Here is a 22020-nt window from a genome sequence, read left to right as displayed (position 1 = left end):
GCCTCTCTTTTCCTGGCGACTGCCTTCGCACGGGCACAGACAGAAGAGAGGCATGTGAAGCAGTGAGCGAGAAATAAACGGCAGCCCGGACAAACTTCCGGCGTTCAGAAACATGAAGTACCTCACGTCGCGCCCCCGATAGCTACCCAAAAAAGCATACAGTTGCACTGCGGCTGCTTTCTGAATCGACAACGGCGCAGAGTTCCTTTTTCTGGTCCATTCCAGGTCCACCCCGCAGTCGCCTGCGTCGGTAGGCCAACGACACACACCCGATCCTCGAAAGGAATAGCGAAAGAGGAGAGAGTGGCAAAAGATGTCCGAGGTCTCGCGACTGTTACTGCTGTGCGAGATAAACAAAAGGGGAGAAGTGGGACCTGTCTTTATCTGTCCTTCTCCAGTCGACGACGCAGCTCAGAGAGACCCTCGAGAGACCCTCGAGAGACTCCTGAGGTTGTGAGGTTGCGCAGCTGGTGGCGTAACGCAGCTTCTTCCTTCCTTCCCCGTCCGACTAGAGGGGCATCGGAAGCGTCTGTTGAACCCCTTCCGAGGCGAAGGCGTTTTCTGGAGCAGCCTTCAGACTTGCGGGTTCGGCAGTGTCTACGCCGTCGCGAAGAACTTCCTCTCGCGCGTCTTCCTTCCGCTTTGTGGCCACAGGGTTGCCATCTTCCTTCACCTTCTTCTCTTTTGCCTCGCGCTTCTTCTTCCCCGGGCGCACGCGCGAGAGGGACAACGGCCGCTGGTCGCCGGGTGCGTCCTCGAAGTCGCCGTCTTCTGTCCCGTTAAACCCGAAGCTTTGCGAGGGCGAAGTCGAGAGCGAGGGCTGTCTCGGCCCTTCCTCTTTCCGCTTCCCGCCTGCTCCGCTGCCTCGTGGCCTCCCCGGCACGAGTGTCCCGGCGCTGCACTCCGCACCTTCTTCGCTGCGAGCAGTCTCCACAGGGTATTCTCCCCCGTTCTCGTCGCCCACGCCGAGACTCGAGCAGCCATCCGTACCTGTGTCCGTCTGGAGTCCCTGGCGTTCGCGGAGCTGCCTCGCAGGCATCGCCTTGTCGCCGAGCCCCGGTGGGGCCAGTTGGCCTTGCCCCGCGAGGGCCTGGAGACCCGCCGGTCCCCAGCCGTCGCCCACCGCCTTCGCAGCTTGTCCCTCGGGAAGGCCGGAGCCTTCGTGGGAAGTGTCGAGGCGAAGCGGGGACGCCTGGTCTCCCGAAAGACCAGCCTTTCCGGTTTCCTCGCCGGCGGGCATGAGGGGAATGGCCGGCGCGCCCCCCACCTCTTGAGACGCGAGCGCGTGCTCGGTCGGTCCCTGCTGGTTACACCCGACACTCGTTTGCGGCGAGGCATTCGAAGCTCCTGTCAAACTCCTTTCAAAGACATTGGCGTGAGGGAGAGAGCCTGAAGACAGAGGATCAACCATCTGGTCCCAGGACCGCCTCCCGGCGGGGCCTGCCGGGCCAGCGACTCCTGCGCCCTTGCCGCTCCCCGCACCGCTCGACTCCGGCAAGAGACAGAAGGACGGGTTCGGACTGCCTCCTTCCGTGAGAGCCGCCTCCGAAAGGGGCAACGACGCCTGCTCGCGTCCCGTGGCGAGGTCCCCGCGACCGCCTTCGGGTTGAGAGCCAGGCGCGGCCATCGTGTTGCTGCAAGGCGTCAGGGCGTTCGCATGGGGTGCAGGCGAGCTACCCTGTTTCACCGGCTGGCCTCTGCCGTGAGAGCCTGCGCCGATTGTGGTTCGTCTCGCCCCTTTGCCTTTCTCGGCCCTTTCCCCCTTCGCTCCGCACGCGCGCCTTCCGGCCCCTGCTGCGCCGGTGCCCGGGAGCGACGCCCCGGCAGTCCCCATCGCGCCGTCTTCGGAGGGTACGGAGGCGGTAGCCGAGTGGCGATTCGAGAAGGCGAGGGCGATGGGGAAGCAGTCCATGACGTGGGCGATCTTCCACAACTCTGCGACTGTGGCGTACGCGATGCGGCTGAACGCGATGTTGGCGTGACGCAGACGCTCGCCCCAGTATCCACTGTCTGCGTTGTACACTTGTCTCAAGTGTCTGAGCAGCTGCTGCCGGCCCTCGGTGCCAAAGGGGCGACGGAAACCCTCGTGCCATTCGACTGCCGGGGCGCCTGCGCCCTCAGGGCTGCCTGCCGGCAGCTGGGAAGCAGAGCTGGGCCCGAAGGAGGGCGAAAACGAGGACGGGAGATTCGGCCGGTGAGCGTTGGAGAACGAAGACGCCGAAGCCGCCGGATCCAAAGGCGAATAGGGCGCGACAGGGAAGAGCCCCCCGGCGAGCGCCGACGCAGTCGAGTTCTGACCCTTCGCTCTGCGACTCCTCGACGGGCCAGTCGAGCCGCCTTGCTTGTCGCGGGAAGCCGATCCGCTCTTCTTGAGATCCGGAGTGCCCGAGCAGGCGAGTCCAGCCCCGGCGCCCTCCTTTCTGCCTCCCTTGGCCCTCGAACTCTGCGGAGGCCCCGCGGCCCCTGTGGGGACAGGAGTCCCGAAGGGGGACGGGGCGAGGGCGTGGGCGTCTGAGGAAGCGGCGGACAGCGAAGGCGACACGGTCGGGGGAGCAGACGGAAACCTGCTCGTCGACGGAGACGACTGGTTCGGCGCGGACGAGCCGAGCATGAAGCCCGGAGAAACGGGATTCATCGCGTGGCCAGGTCCCTGCATCCAACCGGAGCCGTAGAGGTGCGCCGCTGGAAGGGGACGGGGCGGCTGACCCATACTGAATTGATGCCCGGAATGAGGAACGCCTCCGGGGAAGGGAGGCAAAGGGGAAGAAAGGGACGGGACGCCCGCGGCCCCTGGAACTCCCGGCGGCCGAATGCCGCTCTGCCCGATGCCACTGCCTAGGCCGCCTGGGCCGAGATGGGCCACGTGGTACATCTGGGACGGAGGCAGAGAGTGCAGGTGCATGTCGAACGGTGCGTTCTGCGACGACGGCATGAAACCCATGCCCACCGGAGCGAGAGCGCCCCCCGCCGGTGTCGCGTTCTCCGGCTGTCCATACACCCCAACGCCGCCGCCGGACACAAGTCCCGCTCCCTGTCGACAAGGGGAAGAAGACAGCGGCCCAGGGAAACCAGCCACAGCTGCGGAACCTCCAGCGTTCCCGTAGGGAGGCGAAACAGCGGCCGGATTGAACGTGTGGTTCGTGGGCGGAGCAAGGTGAGTTGAACTCAGAGAGCCGCCCGGCATGTCCTTCGCGCCCAGCTCTCGAGGGTCGTGGAAATGCAGATCTGGTCCCGCTTGAAGAAAAGATCCGTTGAAGGCGCAGAGGCTAGCAGAAGCCACATCTTTGCCGCCTGAAGCTCGTTCCTCGTTCCAGCTCAGAAAGGCCGGTGGAAGAGACGGCGAGCCGCTCCCGGGCCCAGTTCCTTGAGACAAGCTCTGAGAATGGAGAACCTGCGGAGAATTGAAGGAGGGACAGGTCCCCGACGTCGAGTGGGAAGAGTAGACGCTTGCGTTCCCGTCCAACCTGTCCTCTTCTCTCAAAGACGATCCGAAGCCTGGCGCCGGGTTTTGCGAAAAGCAGCCAGAGGCCGCGCCATCTGCAGGCAACGCATTGCCCGCAGCAAGGAGAGGTCCTCGGCTTTTATCGAAGTCGTTTTCTCTTCTTCGCTTCCTCTCCGCGTCTCCGAGTGCTTCCTTGCCGCCTTCGATCCCAGAGACAGCGTTCTCGTCAGCCTTGTCCCCAGGCGTTGCCTGAAAGCTGCCAAAGAAAGGGTACGCGTTGCGGTCGCAGGCGGCAGCACCGGAACCATCTGCAGCTTCGAGCCGTCCCGTGAAGGGCTGGGAGTCCCTCGCGTTTTCGTCCCCGAACCGCCGCTTGGTTTCCTCTGCGGGCGCATCGGGCGCTCCTCCGGCCTGCTTCTCGTCTTCCTCGGAGGCTTTGAAACTGCTCGGCCGTGTCGGTCCGCACGCCTCGACCGTGCCGCTCTTCTCGCCGCCTCCACTGCCTCCTCCATAGAAGCCGGGTTGTTCCCGATCTTCTTGTGTCTTGACAAACGAACTGTGCTGAGTCGGCGGATACATCCCGGTCGCATCTGCGCTCGCGCCGCTCGTCTCTCCCGCGGGGTCTCCACGCTCTTCCTTCGCCGCCGCAGTTCCCGGAGCGCCTCCGCCCGACCCGCTTTTCGCAGAAGTCCCCTCCATCCCGTCACTGCCTGTCACCGAGAAGGGACACCCGGAGGCCGAGTCGGGCGGGACACTCACGCCGGCGCCAGCTCCGCCGGAGACGCGCTCCGCAGCGCTCGGGGGGCCCGTCCGACTGGTGTAGCTGCCTGCGCTGCTTCGTCTCCTCCGTTTCTTCTGGCCGCTTGCGCTGTTTCCGCCCGCCTCGGGGTTGTCTGGCGAACGGCTCTCTTTCAGCGAGTTCAGTCGCGAGCAGTGAGACTGCCGCCACTCAATCGCCGCATAGAAGGCGCCCAAGGGGCCCCACCGACCCATGCTGAAGCGGCGTTTGTGCTGACAGCCTCTATAGTACACGGAGGCGCACCAGCGGCGCTGTTGCTGCTCCATTTGAATCCCCGGCAGGTTCTGAGGCGTCGGCCAGCGTGCTTGGTGCTTCTGCACGCAGTAGGCGATAAACTCCTCGGAAGGTTGTTGGAAGGCGGCGTCTTCGAACGCAGCCAGAAAGCCTGCCCCGCTCTTTCCGCCCGACGCCTTGGTCGCAGAGGGCGATCCCTCCGTCTCGCCTTTTGTCGGCGACATCGGCTGGCCTCCAGCAGCCGCGGGTTGGGAAGCGGAAGGGTGGGGAGCGGCGTGAGGACGGGGCGAGAGCTTGTTCTTGCAGGCCTGGGACGCCGCACGGAGACCGCGGTCCTCAGAGGACGCGCACGACGAAGGGCTTTGCTTCTCCTCGCCGGCGTCTTGGCCAAACAGCCACAGCGAGGAAGGCGTCCCGGAGGGAGTCCCCAGAGGAGACGTCGCGACGCCATACCGGTTCGCGTTCCCCTCATTCTCAAGACTTGGTTCTGCCAACATATCTCCTGTCCTCCCGGAGAACAGGCCGCCTTGGGCACTCCCTGCCTGATCTTGCCGCCCCGACAAAACGCCCTCGCCGCTTCCTTGACTGACGCTGTCCGCCTCTGGCGCCTTCTCCCCCGCCGCCGACGCAGCCGACGAGGGCGCAGGCGGTTTGGGTCCGTCGGGGTCCGCCGCGACCGCGGGAAGCGCCTCGGGGCGCCGCGCGTCGTCGCCCGGGCCTCCCACGGCGCCCGCCCGCAAGGACGCGAGATTGTTCCCGTCTCGCCAGCCCGGAAAGGAAGGAAAGGACGGAGTGTGGAGGAAAGAAGGCAGAAAGGACGATGCGGCGTTCTGCGTCGGTCCCGAGTGGCCGAGTCCGACCTGGCTGGGTTCCTGCTTCAGCATTGCTTCTCGCACCGCCGGCTGACCCTCCAACAGGGTGGTTGTCTCTCGCTCCTTCGCCGCGTTTCCTCCCGACACCTGAGCAGCGGCAAGTCCCCCGGAGAAAGGTGGGAAGCCCCCGTCTCCGTCCCCCTGGGAGGGGCGACACGCCGAGAGGAGGAGGGACGGGACAGGTTGTGCCGCGGAAGGCGACTGCCTCGGAGAAGTCGTCTGTGGTCCCATGGTTTGTGGCAGAAACATCTGCGAACAGAACGCGGGATCTCCAGAGACCGTGTTTCCCCTCTCTTCCTTCCCGGCGTCGAGACCGGCCTGCGACAGGCCTGATGCGACGTCGACTTCGAGGAGAGAAGGAAAGGGAGGGAGAGAAGACCGCGGAGTCTGAACGAGCGGCAGGGTCCGATCTGCGCCACTGATCTCCCTGGGGTCCGAACCACAGTCCGCACTCGCCCGCCCCGCGCGTGGGGTGTCTCCACTCTCGCGCTGGCTGACTGTCGAGACGGAGAAGACGCCAAAGACAGGATCGGTCCCCGTCGGAGTCGCGGGCCCTCGTCCGCCTCCAGAAGTTGGAGAGGGAAAGCTGTTGCGTCGTTGGCGACTGCTCTGAAGAAGAAGCTGCTGACGCTGTGAGAGGAGCGGCAGGTGAAGAGGCGACGCGGGCGAAGCCCCTCCGACCGTCTGGTAGAGCAGCCGCTGGGCGGAGGCGGCCGTCGCGGCTGACGCGCTTGTGGGAAACGACGATCCGGACGGCCAATAGAAAGGCGCATTCGCCGTGACGACACCAAAGACGGAAGGGGGCGAGAAGCACGGGGGGGGAAACGGGCTCCCCCCGAAGGAATCGAAAGAGGCACTCGGGCCGCCGGTCGAGTCGCTCGTTGCGCCCAAACCATTCCCCCCCGGCCCCGCTGCACCAGTCCCCAGAGACGCGCAGCCTGACCCGTTCCCTCCTGCCGCGAAGGCCGATGCGTCGTCGAACAGATACGCAGTGCGGAAGCCGCTGCCGCCCATCCCCTGCGCAGGGTGGAAGAGAAAGGAAGGATCGAGCAGCGACGGAGGCACCCGGCGCAGACTCGCACCTGAAGGTGTGCGACTGTCCATCGCCCGGGATGTGGCAGGGGTCTGTCGCGACGCAGGCGAAGACACGCTGCGGGCTCCACTCAAGGTTCGAGTCAGGGCCGTGGGAAGGGGGAGGTGACCCGCCGAATCCGTTCCTACGGCGCCAGTCTCTCCTAGTCCGTGGAAACGAGGTGAGGCGATACCTGCTTTCTGCAGGCAGTTGTCATTTTCTGAAGGGAACGGTTCAGGCGGTGTTGTCTCCGCGGGAGTCGTGGCGCCCGCGTCGCTCTCTGCGGGTTCCTTCGCGCCTGCGTGCCCAGCCGAACCGGAAGACGCGGCGTTGGGCAAAAGCGTGGCCTCGCCCTTCGCCAGTGCATGCAGCGCATTTTGCTGCTGCACGAGGAGGGCTGGGTGACTGCTCCCGCCAGCAAGGAGAGAGGCCGCGGGGCCTACGTCCACTGTGTAGGATCGCGACAAGCCCCGGCCGGAGCGGGGCGTGTTAAGGAGGCGGGGACTGAAGTCTAGAGCGCACTGACTTAATGACGCACCCACGGCTCCCCCCACGGGAGTTGAATCTGCGCACGATTCGCCTTTCTCCATGGCCGTTCGCCGTTCGCCCACCCTGGGTGAAAGCGTCGATGCAGAGACCGAGGTGCCGAAGAGCAGTGCCGGTTGGTAGCTTCGGCGGGAGAGCGGGAGAAGCAGTGTGGGGGTGACAGTTCCCGAGGCCTCACCATTTCCCGTGGCACTGGAAAAGGGCCCGCCGGCCTCTGCAGAATCCGAGGATGTGGAAGTCGTCGCAAAGAGAGCGAACGGATCGCCGGTCGGGGACGCGGTAAGGTGGAGAGGCGTCGACGGCGTCACTCGTCCGCCCGCACGGGTAGGAGAGCCGGAGCCGACCAGCACTTTCGACAGAAGCGCCGCAGAGGGACTGGCTGTCTGTGTGAACGGAAAGAACCGGGGCGACGCAGGAGTGGACACCGCAGAAGAGCCCACCCCTGCAGCGACAACGCCAGAAGAGGAAGGCAGAGACAGGCCTCTGGGAGCATGTGAAGCGACTGAGCGCTGCGCCCCCGATCTGCTTGGGCTACTGCCTCCCCCCGAGATGCCAAAGCCGAGAGAGGCCTGGGAACAGACGTCGAATTGGCGAGATGTTGGTGAACATCCTGGCGACGAAGGAAAGAACTGGAGGGGCAAGAGAGAGGCGAGAGGCGTCTGAGTCGAAGAGGAAGTCGAGGTTGGAGTCGGCGGCCATACCATGGTGAGCAGCAGTAAGTGAAAACGCGATAACGGGAAAACCTAGAATATGAGATACCAGTTGTTGCCACCGCTTATATATCTACATATATATATATATATATATATATATGGTGGCGAGGAGTCCTACTATGTGGGCCGGAAACGGGGCGGCGCAGACACCGAAAGAAACGGGACTGACAAAAAAAAGGCTCTCACACTTCACCCGTGGTGTCAAGAAAAAATTTGGAAGGGCAGTCACTGGAACGAGAGAGTGAGAAGGCGCCTTCAAGTTGAAGCCGACCGGGACCGACAACGCTACGCTTCCGGGATATCGACGGCCAATGCCAAATGGCGGAATATGACTAAAAGGGAATTGGTTCGGTCAAAACTAAAAAAATTGAAAGCACTATATCCCTGGCAAACAGATACCCGCAAAAATGACAAGAGAGCAAGTTATGGATGCAAAACAAACAGCGTCAACAGATGCTCTCCCTGCTACACACACTTTTGAAAGGCGAAACATACCCCGGTGGAGGGTCAAGGGCATTGCGTTCAGACTCTCGACCTCGTTCCGGGAAAAGAGACGAAAAAGCGACAAGTGATGAAGAGAAAAAAAAACAAGTTTTTCCCATGTTGAGGCCTTCACAAACAGCTTTTAACAAGACGCCTCCCCAGACACTCAGCCACGATGCGGGACGGAGTACGTGTGGAGTGTGCGTGGGAAGGAGCAACAAACAAGTCATGACAAGTCTCATAAGACAACCATAAAACAACAAACGATGGAGAGATCGTCCCGCAGAAAACCTTTTATTTCCTCGCGAGTCTCGATCGAGACTCGAGACTGCTCCTACCCCCCGTGACACGCGACCTGTTGGTGAGGACAGTGTGTTTAAGCGGAGGATTGCGTACGGCGGATGGCAGTCCGGTGAAGAGGCGGAAGAGCACCGCGAAGATTAACAAATTGGCCCACCGAATTCAAAAGAGTTCCCTACTTTTCGAAGATATCATTTGTTTCTGCTGTCCAGTCGGTGTACCAGTCTCCTGAAGATTAAAGGAGCAGACACCCCTGGTGCCAACCCCCCAACTATCCAACTTCTTTTCCACGGTGGCCAGTTTCTCTGTTTCAGATTCATCACACCCCCCAAAACACGCAGTGGTCTCTCCTCTTCGGGAATCGGTCAGCTAGCTACAACGAGCACGTGACACAGTACAGCCTTCCTTCTTCAGGTGGAGAAGACTGTCGGGAAAGGCCAGCTATACGGCTGGGAACGGACACCTTCTCACACAGTTTTCCAGAAAAATCGCTGAGAACGTGGAACATGGAGCGCGTCGCAGAAGCACCCTCCACACACGGGGCAGTTTCCTTATCTAGCGGCGTGAGAGAGTCCCAAGGTAGCCTCTAAAATGTGTGGCTGGGGTGATTTGCAAAGCACACACCTCACAACGGTCGACAACGAACAAACGGTGAAAGTGGGGTTCACCCTCGGGTAAAAAGCGTGTGTCGATTCTTCCGTAATTTAGTAGGAGTGAAGTCAGTCTCCGTCCCTCACAACATCTCAGGCCACAAAATAAGTAAAAGACCTCAGATCCCCCCTCCAGAACTGCAAGTGTACAGAGAGGGAATGGGACGGTGGTTTTTTCCGACCGGACCACCCCCCCTCCACCCCTCCCCCGCGCTGGTACCGGCAGTCGTCGCTTCCCGGTCAGAGTTTTCCCGGATACCCCTCCACTCTCCGGTTCTGAACCACTGGAATGCTCCGATGTGAGAAGCAGCGGCTTACTTTTCTTGCAACCGTCTGCAGCTGGGCATCGACCTGGCCAGCTGGAAACTACTGGGGCAATCTCGTGCTCCGAACAGCCCCGTAATTCAGCATCCTGCCTCCACGTTGCGCAGAATGTAAAGCGGGGAATATGCTCAATCGAAGGCATTTCCAGCTTCAGAAAAAAGGGAAAACGGTGAAAATTAGCTACTCACGGCCATACATCCACAATTTCGACTTTTAAGGCACATCCTTCCACCCAGAAGGAGCTGGCTTTCTGCCAGCAAGCGGTGCACACACACAGCCGCCCGCAAATTGTTCCCCTCCACGTTTTGTGTGCGTGTGTATCGGGCGGGGGTGAGAGGTTTGCTGGTGGAGGTTGAGAATCGCTTCGGCACCCCACTAGATGTCCTTGTTCCTGTTTGCTGCTGCGCTAGGCAGCCGTTTCCTTCGTTTCGTCACGGGGTTCGTACTAGCGACCGTAATGTTTCGCCGTGTATGTGTAAGGGAGCCTGGTGAGGGTCACCCAGACAGCATCAAAAATAGGAACACTGGAAAAGCTACGTGACCAATTCACATGTTTCCACACCATTGTGTAAAGCTGCAGTCCAGCCCCACTTACGCAACTCGACCTCCGGAGAGCTGGTGAGTCATCTCGCCACCTCTGTAGATCGCTAATCATTCTGGAAAGTACGGCGATAGAAACACTTCCTGTGCGTGATATGTTTTCAACGCATACATTCTGCCTGTTGAACTGTAATGGAGCTTAACGAGCAAGACGTCGTCTTTTCGTCGCGCCGTCGGCTTTGCCAACTTAACAGTCCCAGAAACAATCTCGGCGATTCTCGCGTACGGCTACCGCTATGGTATCGGGCAGCCTCTTGTTGCTCACCCTTTTCAGAAGCTTGCTGATCACAAGAGATGGGGTGGGTGACTGTTCTTTCTACAGGTCACCAACCTTCCGACCACGCGAAAAAGCAGCCTGGGAACTGCAGCAGAAAAAAAGGCGCGGACACAAGCATCCTTGTATTCATTTTCCACAATACTCCAGTAACCGGTAGTAAGATATTAATGTCCTCATACTGTGTAGGGTTTCCTCGTCGCAAGCCATCTGTACTGCTATTTACCCTCTTCGTAGTTATCCCATTTCCATTGCAACCGGAGAGTCTCATTTTGTTTCGTGAGCACCAAGAGGCCAGGAGTATGTCGAGGAAACGGAACGTGTAGTGAGCCATTGACCGCCTTGAACGGACGGAACTGAGTCATCTAAGGAGGGGGTCATTTGCAATAGATGCTCGAGATGAGCGCGAGCCTATCAGGGACGCTGTAGGAATAGACAATTTTGGAAATGTCTCTGATCACTTGATACGTGCGTATACAAACAAAATACTCCCGGATGCTCCGTACAAACCGGGCACCAGAGGAGGGGGGGGGCGCAGTGGAGGGCCTTGCTCGATCACGGATTATTGCTGTCAGCGCAACAGGTAAGGCCAGCGACACGAGCGTCTCACATTTGTGTTCACATTGCTCAGGCACACAAGGCTGTTCCGTGTACAAATCCAGCACGTCATGTGTATTGGAGAGGAGAGAAAGTGGCAAAGTTTGACGTCGCTCCAGTCGCCCACCTTTCTCAGTTTACGGATTCTTTGGGTCAGACTGAGAGTTCACTTTCCTCATCCTGTCTATACTGAACAGGAAAATGTTTCTTCTCATGAAGAAGTCACTTCTTTCGCCATCAAGAGAAACCAGAAATCTGCTGCTTCTCGAGCGGCTGTTCACAAGACTTTTCACTTGCGTGGAACCAAGAAACTACGAGTGAGCGAACTATGCGTAGAGCCGCTGGACTCCCCGAGGAAGATTCTCCACTTCCGTCCGCCTCTTGTTTGTTGAGGGCAAAGGGAAACTCAGCTACGAGAAGTAAGCCTCCTGGTCTTTCTTGCTTGTATGTCCTCTACTCAGGCCCCGTTAGAGCTCTTGCTTCAGCTGTCCCCTGTGACTGAGGAGTGGCGGTCCGCTAGTCGAGCAGTAATGGTCATTCCGATTCATCCGCGTCCCGAACTCATTGCACACCCTTGCCCCAATCCGCATCCTTCTTTTACACTTACTGTGCAGGTCTGTTGTTCCTTGAGATCTTATTTCACCCCTCACGTTCTCATCTCCCAACGCCCCTAAAAGCTGACTGCGTCTTTTGCAATTGCATTTCTCGAATTGTGATCCTCTTGCACCTAAATTCAAAGCATGAACTACCCAGTTCCGCTTCGAATCGTCGGACTTTTCTTTCATTTTTAGACCAACAGAGGCCGACTCAGCAATCACCTCATGGGGCAATGGGCCAACAGGGGGGACGGGGGTATCCACGGAACCAAAGCATGCTAACGACCTCTTAGTAGAGAAATAATAGGCAACTCTTGGGCAGCTCAACAGATTCAATCAGCTCGTGTCCATTAATTTGGTGCCATCCTCGATGGGATAAAAATACGCGACAATGTATTACGCGCTATAGAGCGGTGCGTCTGTAAATAAGTCTGATTAAGGCAGTGCTATACTGTCGCACTTGATAGATCACGCTCAACCCGGTACAACATATCACAATTACTGAACCAGCTATTCAATGATTGTACTTGTCGGCTCTCCTCAAGAACGCTAATCCCGCCACCGCATAGGCAGACAGTTTATATGGTGGGGACGCCGCACCTTAATACGGATGTAACTTTCTGCTAAATGAATAAACGATTCAACAGTGTACTACACGAAACAACATATTGTCCGGGTGTTACATAAGGTACATAGCTGCTCCGTAGTAGCTAAGGACTGGATCGCGTTCGCTAGGTGAACTAACCATGTTTCATAAATACAATCAATGAATGCTTACGAAATACGGAATTCGAGGGAGGAGTATAGTCACGACGGCATCCCACACCAGTTGCTATTAAAGGATGCATTAAACACAAGTGGGTCTACACAGTAAATATGGGTTTAACCAGAATTTCAAAATGGTGGTAAATACGTACAACTCCAAAGTTAGAGAGTCTTCGAGATATGTCGATCAAAGGACACAAAAACTCACAAAATGCAGCCGGTGGATATCGAAGCTAAAAATGTGATACAGCGAGACCATGGAAGCTGATCTTCAGCGGACTGCTTGTCATACAACGGTATCCAGTACGCTTCGTGTTACAGCGGCTGGTGGATAACATCAGCCAGACCACTGCGTGGTTGAGGATAATAATGCCAGGTTAAACTGTTGAAACGTCCTACTTACGATTTCAACGAAAAGCGACTCAGATTATGCACTAGTGGTTTGGGCTCATGCGTTCAATTGGTTCTATTGCCACAGCGGTTACCATCCTAACTATGGTCTGCTAACACAATAGAACATGAATCTGGTAAACCATATCAGTCAAGATCTAAGCCAGTACTCCGCCTCGTAGAATATATAGTCCCCAGGTAAAGTTTCCCGCGAAAACTGCCTGAGAGAATAGACTAAAATTACACCAGGACAGTGCCAACTCAGGTTTGGTGGATCTTCTATGCTCGTTAACATTACTGCTACGTAAGAGCACATAGGCAAATGCATAAAATATACAGCTGACGAGCACGTGCATCTAGGCTTTTAAAAGCATACACGGTCTGGCCTCGATCCTTACGGCACGATGGCAAGCTCTGCAGATCGACTAGCATGCACAAGACAGGATAGAACGTGTAGGTGACTTGTCATTCTGTACTAAACGATCTGCAGCCTTGTTTTTTACAAGACAGTCCACAGCTCACGGAGTTGCAGCTGGGTTCAAAACGATTTTGCGGGACCGCTACCGATACACCGTGCAACCGCGATGCCATCGGTAAGCCACAGCTCAAGCAGACTGTCAACATGGAACCGCCAGAACCGAATTGCCAGGCTAGCCCACCACGGGTCTCACTCAGCTTCTTAGATCTTTCTTTCTGCCAAGGAACTTCCGGAGGAATACTGCCGTCCGCTTGTCTGTTGCTCGCAGATGTGAGCTTCTCCCTGCCAGTACGTGGATTTGTGGCACGATTGTTCGTGGCCTCACGATATTGCAGTTTCTTTACCACCTAGAAGGGACAGCGTTGCTATGCTTCCTGTTAGAACCCAGGTGTGTGCTGCACAGCTGCCTGAAGAAAAACTTCCCTCGTTGAAAGAAGGGTTCGAGTGGGCGGAGTTCCGTTGATTCGGGATCATCTTCACTACAGTAAGTTGGCTTCCTTCCGCCTAGGAGCACAGGAAAACTGCATTGCCGTCCTCAGATAATAAGCATGTGATGTAGACGGTCCCTCTCAACGACTGGACTACGGCAGACGCCTCCCCTTCTTCGAAGAGGCTGGGCGACCTGTAAATCGCTTATTGATTCCTGGCACGCCAGAAACAATCAGGACGCATCGTGTGTGTCACGAATGTGCGCTGAAATAGTCAGTTTGACCTGAAGTGGTTGTAGAAAGCATTGACAAGGAACTGAAAGTACGGACAAATGTCTTTCAGCCTTGGGCATTGAAACTAACCCACAGTTCAACCCTACAGATGGTCCGCGATCCAGAACTGTATAACTCAAATCGAATAAACAGAGACATTATAGTACCTAGGAGTCTCTGTGTATTCGATTTGAGTTATACAGTTCTGGATCGCGGATCATTTGTACAGAGACAATATCTACTTACAATGTGACAATAACAATACATGGTCTAGCTAAGATCTTTATGTTCTTAATGCCGGCTTTGTACGGAGGATATGGTAACTTCTTTCTACCAACCTATATTGGGGGTTCGGAAGATTCCATGTAAATACAGGTTCTTCAGCTTACTTAGGTTTTTTGTCTTTCAAGAGATTTATCGTTGTTGATGGAATCACGCGGTAGACGAACGCTTTAAATCTCATGAACATGTTATGTATAATCCGTCGACCTCCCAAGCCCTTTCGACCGGTCACATTCGTTATTTCCGGAACGAGCAGCTCCATACTCCAAACCCTGGCGCTGTAAACATTCTGCTGCAAAATCTTCATAGAATGCAACCAGTTCCTGCAGCCTCAATGACTCTAAGTAAACTGCATCACATATTTCCTCCAATTCCTTGCCTCCTGCGATAACTGCCCGCTCATCACGACTCGCCTCGGTCGCCGCCTCATCTGTATTTGGCCCATTCCCATCTGTTACTCGGGATACCTTGTTTCCCGGCTTTTCGGCAGCGTCCGAGCTTGAGTCGACAGACAGCACTGAAGGTTCAGTCGTTGTTCTCACCATTACGCCTCCGATGTTGCCCCCGGCTTCAAGCTCCCCTGACGCCGGTGCCTTCCTACGCCACTGTGTGTCTTTTTGCGTCGTTCGACCCCCAGGTTCCCGCTCTAGCGCAGACAAATCTCCAAGCTCCGCCAGGGATACAACGGGTCGATGTCTCCAGCTCTCCGGACTAGAAGACATCGGTGGAACGTCCGGCTGGGAAACAGATTCCCGCGGGCGACGAGGAAAACCGGACGGATGGCCAATCTCGTTGTGTCCGGTCGAGTGCGGCTGCACGTGCCGAACAGAAAAACAAGGGAGATTTTCATTTGTCGACAGATTCTGTGGGATGAGGCTACGCCCGTTACCGGAAATAACGGTCATTTCACCATCAGCACCTCCAGGCCCTTTGTGTTGATCACATGTTTGCAGGCCTCCTGAGGCGCCGCATGCGACTCCTGGACAAGCATCGTGGTCATCCGCTCTTTCCGTTTGTTGGTGCGAGCGGCGAAGGCCTAAAACTGCTTCAGGTGTTAGCCCCGTGTCGTTGACGCAGTGTAGGCACCGAAGAACATCAGACAAGCCGCCACTGCCGGATACTTCTGCTTTCACCCCCCTCTCCTCGGCCATCCCGGTCTGTGCTGTTTCGTTCGAAACGGCTGCTGGCTTATCCGTGCCTGAAATTTGTTGAGAGCTCTGTGCATGCTGCTGTAATAGCAGTTTGATATGAGGCGCGAAGGTCCAGAAATTCCGCAGCTGCTGTTCAACCACTGACAGATACAGTTGGCCATGACCGACCAGCTCCTGCAGCTGACCCAGAGTCAGATCTGAAAACGGGATATCCTCATTTTCCCGACTTCGTTGGTGGACCCGGTCCTCCGCATCACAGGATTGCACGATACATGTTCCACAATCAGTATCCGCTTCTGGACGCTCTTTTTCCACGTTGTCAAGACGAAGGTGAACGACGGCATCGCCTCTGCTTGAATCACGGAGAGTTACATACGGCACTGCGAACAAACGGCGCGCTCCATATTTCGGCTGAGCGGCAGAGCTCGTAAAACTCAGGTCCTCATCTAGGTCGTGAGGCAGAGAGTCAGCATTGCCGCTTTCAAACATAAATCTCCGGAAAAACTCGTGGCTGCCGACGTCGACGACAGCAGCCATGAAGGCTGGATGCTGCAGCGGTTTCAATGTGGCTGCGGCGGCTGCGCCGCCTATGCGCATAAGGCATTGTCCCAGAGCTTCACACTTTTCCCGAAATCGATTCTTGCTTTTGATACGATCTCGAAGAGTACGCTGGAACGCAGAATTCGAGGAACTCCAAAAACAATGGAGAAGAGCACGAGTGAACACGCGACATAACCAAGCGTCCTGCTCGTGTGTTGGCCGAGAAACCTCTCCAAGAGGGACACCCTGAGGACGGATACTGGGAGCGGCGCGGGTAGCGGCAGGTATTTGCGATGTCATGGTAACTTTGTTACTTTCTTTGCATGGTAAGTTACAGCGAGACGGAGTGGACAGGGGAAATTCCCCCTTTCTGGAGGTGCTTGTCTTACACCTTTGTGGAAGCCGTTGCCAACAAACAAACGGCGGAAAAATGCAAAGACAGGCCTTTAACCGGAGGAGAGAACACTCTTGGCGGCACCCTAAATTGTGTTGCTACCGCCAGCGTCTGGCTGTTCATTTTCCTTTCCACAAGTACACAGCATCAAGACACGGTTTTTCACGTGCCTGGCCGCCCTCCTGCCGGACAGCGATCTGGACTGCTGTTTTGCGCATAGTTGCCGAGCATGCAGCAGGCAGCTGCGGATACGTGCCACAAACGGGTGCCAGTACTGGTTCTCACGCGGCGGCGTTGAGAGTTGCGACACTCTTGGCGCGTGCGATGCCTGCTGACGCTAGGAAGTCCGCGGTTCAGCGCTGCCATTCTCCGCACCTCCACCGCGCGGCAGGCTGAACCACGCTTCGAGTATACGGAGCATCGCGCACGCTCCACCCCCACGGTGCCAACCGCCCCATGTGCACCAACGAGAGAACGTTTTTTTGGCCGAGGGTGCGCCATCGTCCTGGAGGTTTGCGGGAAGCGCATTGACTGCGGATTCTGCAGAGGCATCCGCGGTGTGTGCGTCTCACTCTCTGCTACCGGGGGATCGCATCAGCGCTGCCTTACACGGCGGGGAACTGGTATAATCAATCATTCCGTGAATTGGGAACGTCACCATTTCGATCTTTTGTTTTCTTCTCGGATCTGCTCGATACCTTTTCCAAGATGGTGTGCAAGTTGGGCATTAACGGTTTCGGCCGTATTGGTCGTCTGGTGTTCCGTGCTGCGATGGAACACGGCGATGTGGTAAGCTTTCCCACCGAGTTTTGTACCCGTTCGTGCCACTCTCGCCTTGTGAGTCAAGAAATTCGTTTTTGGGAGCTGCGCGCGAGAGGGCTGTTGCACCTGCCGGTAGGCACGTTTAGTGCACCGGACGTGGCGAGGAAATTCGTGAACCTAGAGCTGTTTCGTGGAAGCTCGAGTATTCTTCCCGTTACTGCACGCGTGGGGATCGTGGCGGTCAACTGGCCGGTTGCTGGTTCGGAGTCAAAGTGCCGGTTTTTTGTGTCGCGAGCGACGGCTGGTTCGAAGGCATTGTTGCTTGTGCAAGCGAAATGCCCATTTGTGGTGACGGATGCCTTCGTTCCTCCGCCGCGGGCAGAAGGAAGAGTGTGTTGAATACGTGTGTCGCCGTGTGTTTGGTTTGTGTGATCTTGCCTTTCGCGAATTCAGGAAGTCTTGGCGATCAACGATCCGTTCATGTCCCTGGACTACATGGTCTACCTTCTGAGATATGACTCCGTTCATGGCCACTACCCCGGTGAAGTCGGCCACAAGGACGGCAAGCTCGTCGTCAACGGCAAATCTGTGACCGTTTTCAACGAGAAGGAGCCGACTGCCATTCCTTGGGGCCAGGCTGGCGTCCACTACATTTGCGAGTCCACCGGTATCTTCCTCACCAAGGAGAAGGCTCAGGCTCACTTGACCAACGGAGCGAAGAAGGTCATCATGTCGGCTCCACCCAAGGACGATACCCCCATGTTCGTGATGGGTGTGAACAACGGCCACTACAAGTCGAGCGATGTTATTGTGTCGAACGCCTCTTGCACGACCAACTGCTTGGCTCCCCTGGCGAAGATCGTCCACGACAAGTTCGGCATCGTTGAGGGTCTGATGACCACCGTCCATGCCATGACCGCGAACCAACTGACGGTCGACGGTCCCTCCAAGGGAGGCAAGGACTGGCGTGCTGGCCGCTCGGCAGGAGTTAACATCATCCCTGCCTCCACTGGTGCAGCGAAGGCCGTGGGTAAGATTATCCCGTCCCTCAACGGCAAATTGACTGGTATGGCTTTCCGTGTACCAGTCGCCGACGTTTCCGTTGTCGATCTGACCTGCAAGCTGGCGAAGCCCGCCAAATACGAGGACATTGTTGCCGCTGTGAAGGAGGCAGCTGCGTCCGGACCCATGAAGGGCATTGTGAGCTACACTGACGAAGAGGTCGTCTCCTCCGACTTCATCCACTGCAAGTTCTCCTCCGTCTTTGATATTGGCGCCGGTATCATGCTCAACGACACGTTCGTCAAGCTCGTGTCCTGGTATGACAACGAGTGGGGATACTCCAACCGCCTCGTTGAGCTGGCGCACTACATGTCCGTCCAGGACGGCGCGTAAACTGAATTTTCGCGTGGAAATTCGCGAGGAATGCGAAATTATATACGCATAATATCAACCGTACTGACGCCTGAATGGAAAGTTTTGGATCTTTACGCTGTGTAGTGCACGGGTCTGGCCACTGCTGCTGCGTGTCAAGTTCTTGTGAACTGATAGTACGCCCCGTTTTTTTTTTTGTGTTCCTAACGGGTTCAGTACTGTGACGTCAACCAGTGGCTCCGGTATGATCTGAAGAAACACGAGCACGCAGTGTTAAATCAGCAAAACTAACGTTTCGTAGAGAAGACGAAGACGTCCTTTAAGATACTGCTGAGAACACAGAAACCTGGCTTTCTCACTCTCGAAGCTATTCGTAACGTTCCGCACAAGTTTGATACCATTTTGTGGACAGCTAGAGGTTGAGGATGTAGGACTCAAGTAGCCAACACGTTAGATGTAGCTCGTAATGCAGGAGTTTCGGCAGTAGTAAGTAGCACTCGGTTCCATGGTGGCCTGAAAACAAGTAATGTATCCATGAAGGGGCTTCGGACTGTGCGTAGTTGTCTTTGCCCCCCCCCCCCCCCACGTATTCCACAAATGCTTAGGCATGAGAGCTTCTTGCCGTGCCGTATGTATCACCGCAACGCTTAGTACCTCATCGACCCTGCATGGTTGCAATCCGTTTCCCGTTCGAAGTGTTTACGTTAGATCCCCTTTGGTGACAGTATAAAGGGGAGGTTCTACTGTCACATGCAGGGAAGGGAACCAGTTTGCCTGTCAGCGTCTTGAGCTATGGATGTCGATCATGTAAGTTAAGATACCGGATATTTTCGCTACAGTGGCGTCGGAACAAGCAGAAATTTTGTAGCAGTTTGCTGGTCAACGGACCAAGTGAAAAAGACAAGATGCCGGCGGTAAGGTGACCGCTGCCTGTGTAGAGCACGGAAGGCCGTCATCTACGCGTTGGACTCTTTATGTAGTTGCTGTTCCTGCCCTAGTGATGGTAGAGTTACTGCACGCAAGTTCGCACTGGCCTCGTGTTCCGGAAACCAGTACGGCCGCGGCCAAAGTTGATTGGAACTGCCTGGAATTGCAGTCGAAGGTGGCACAGCACGTATGGTACTTGAGGCTAATAGCTCGCAGTTGAACGATCCGGATCTTCAGTTGGTGCACCCAGCAGATCAAAAAAGTTCAGCTTTGATGCTTTAGGTGTCTGCTTTTCGCAGATGATACGAGAATCTATTTATGTTTTCTCGTGTACGGCGAGATCTCAAACCCAATGTTGATACGGAAGTTCCTTAGTACTTCGTTCCATGGACGCTTAACTTCCACCTCCGGGGTCTTTCTTGCCTTAATTCCGGCATTGTACGGAGGATACGGTAACTTCTTTGTGGTGTCACTTCAGTTGATTAAGTACGACGTCGGTAGACTTTCTGGAATATTTTACGTCACAAAATCGTGGCAATGTCGTACTGGACTTTTACATCCCAGAGGAGTGAAGCGGCCTTCTGCGACAGCATTTATATACTGAAGACTCATCCGGGACTGCAGCTGCATTACATGTCTCCAAATACCATGGATGGGATCCCGGATAAAGGTGGTTCGGTGGCGACCTCACCAACCCTCTTTCACGTGAGCTGCCATTGGCAGGCAGGCTGTTTGCGTGCTCGCCTCTGTATCGGGAGGCATCCGCATGGGGTAATCGTGGGTTTTGCACGGCACATCTTGCAGTTCTGGCATCGATGGTCCAAGGCCCCGTTGTAAACAGCGCACAAGCGTCAGGATCTGTCACAAATGCATCATGGTATGGCAGTTTTGTTTCTACCCTCACCTGCAAGGACGACGAAGAGCTGCAACACTGACTCACAGAGAGTCAATCGCACCGTCTGGGGAACAATTGTTACAATACAGTGACTGTCAGCTCTTTCCTCTCCAAGCAGCATTAGATCCTGCAACTCCTTTGCGTGGCTATGAGCATGCGGAGTCTTGTCAAGAACCGTTTCTTCTCACACCTCTCCGGAGATTCTTCCTGATCTCGCACAACGTTCACACTTGGTGCTGGCTCAGTCGGGGTTCAACGACACATTCTGTCAACCCCTCGGTGACAGTAGAGGAGGCATGCCCAAACAGACAACCCGTGGAATCGTTAAAACTGGTGTAGTTTGAAGACTGTGCTGCTTTTGGTGAACGCATCGATGCTACAAAGAAAGAGAGGCATCATTACCCCCCTTGATACAGAGTGTTTGAGAAGATTTCTTGCTGATGCCGATTTCACAGTATCGAGATACGGGTGTACGCAAAGTGCCGTGCAAAAGTCTCTGTTTATGCTTCAAGTCTCTCAGCATAAGCAAACCAACATAAGCAAGTCCTTGGTTCTCCAGGGGAGAGTCATCGATCTTTCCGGAGAACTTTCTCCCGAGAGGTAGGCAAATCTACGTATAATGATGGGTGCATCGTCTCCCTATAACCCAACAACGACGCACAAGTCCTGCTTCTCACTTCTCTCGAGCTGTCTTTCGCAGCACCTTTTGCTGGGTTGAGGAGGGCAGGAGGCGTAGAAGAAAGAGTATTGCACAGGAATTCGCTTCTGGGCAACAAGTGGACGTTCTTTGCTATGGCGCCTTTGCTATTTGTAGCACCCAAAAAGAGGCAGACAGTCGTCAAATTCATATCCGTAATGCTACGGATATCTACCTTCTGGGGAAGCTCAGTTTTGCCGTCACTCTCATGCGGCGACGACGTTTTCATCGCGAGCATGCCAAAATATGTTCTGTTGTCGCCATCCCGCTTAACGGCTATTCTCTTCCACGAGTCCTCTCATCATAAGTTGACTATCTTGAACAATGATGAAGATGATGCTGGTTTCATCTCGCAGACTAGACATTTTCGACAAAGCAAGGCCTCCCGCCGGTGATATGTGCCTGCCCTCTTCACACACCCGTAGTTTGTAGATCTATGCTGCTGAGTACCCCCTTTTTCCTCAGTGTTATAGTGTGAACTATTTTAAAGGCATCCTATGCATTTTCAGTCGCGACCTGTCTGACTGCTGACATGTCTAGGGCATCCACGTTCAAACGATAAATAACGAGATTGTCGCCTGCCACACGGGGAGGTCTCCTCTGTTATTAAGCGCACGGCGGATGCATCTCTCAGAGAAAGCAAAGAAGCGACAACGCGCCCTCTGCTTCTCTTGTTCCTAGAGTATGTGTGCGCTCCATGGAGAAACATGTAATTGTGTCAGGCTATCCGCTCGTTGTGTTGATAGGCCCCTCGTACCGGGCAGCTTCGCAGAAATTACAGGAAAAGCGACTTGCCGCGCGTAGTGGCGGAGGAGAGTCACGTTTCTGTATCGTTTCCGGTTGCTGTGGGACAAATCCACCCGGCTTGCCACGAAGAAAACCGGGGAAATTTCCCATTCTGTTCTACCAGAGTGCCGGAGGTTCAACGGTTCCTCTGCCTTTTTTGGGGACCCGTCGGGGGGACCGATTGAGAGTCCTGGCATTACGAGCCAAAGAAGAGGGAATAACGATGAACAGGATGTGACCACCACGTTCAACGGCTATGTATAAGTATTGTCATGCGTATATGAATGTGTGTCCATATATACGTGTAGAAATATGCATACGCACATGCAAATATGTATGTTAGTGTATGTTGCGCATTGTCGAAAACCGCTATTCC

General features: G+C 55.8%; 3 protein-coding genes across 3 annotated transcripts; 1 reads left to right on the top strand and 2 right to left on the bottom strand.

Moving 5' to 3' along the window:
- Positions 1-508: 508 nt before the first annotated feature.
- Positions 509-7669, bottom strand: NCLIV_041960 (uncharacterized protein; the record flags this gene model as incomplete). Its single annotated transcript, XM_003881105.1, has 1 exon — positions 509-7669. One exon carries the CDS (start codon positions 7667-7669, stop codon positions 509-511), a length of 7161 nt encoding a protein of 2386 aa, XP_003881154.1.
- A 6637-nt stretch (positions 7670-14306) lies between these two features.
- On the bottom strand, positions 14307-16109 carry NCLIV_041950 (conserved hypothetical protein; the record flags this gene model as incomplete). Its single annotated transcript, XM_003881104.1, has 1 exon — positions 14307-16109. One exon carries the CDS (start codon positions 16107-16109, stop codon positions 14307-14309), a length of 1803 nt encoding a protein of 600 aa, XP_003881153.1.
- An 802-nt stretch (positions 16110-16911) lies between these two features.
- Positions 16912-18360, top strand: NCLIV_041940 (glyceraldehyde 3-phosphate dehydrogenase, related; the record flags this gene model as incomplete). The annotated part of the gene is made up of 2 exons (XM_003881103.1): positions 16912-16992; positions 17419-18360. The coding sequence occupies 2 exons, from the start codon at positions 16912-16914 to the stop codon at positions 18358-18360; spliced, it is 1023 nt and encodes a 340-aa protein (XP_003881152.1).
- Between the last annotated feature and the right edge of the window lie 3660 nt (positions 18361-22020).

This window comes from Neospora caninum, chromosome IX (assembly GCF_000208865.1).
Source record: "Neospora caninum Liverpool complete genome, chromosome IX".
Classification (NCBI taxonomy): Eukaryota; Apicomplexa; class Conoidasida; order Eucoccidiorida; family Sarcocystidae; genus Neospora; species Neospora caninum.
This window is presented reverse-complemented; position numbering and strand designations above follow the sequence as displayed.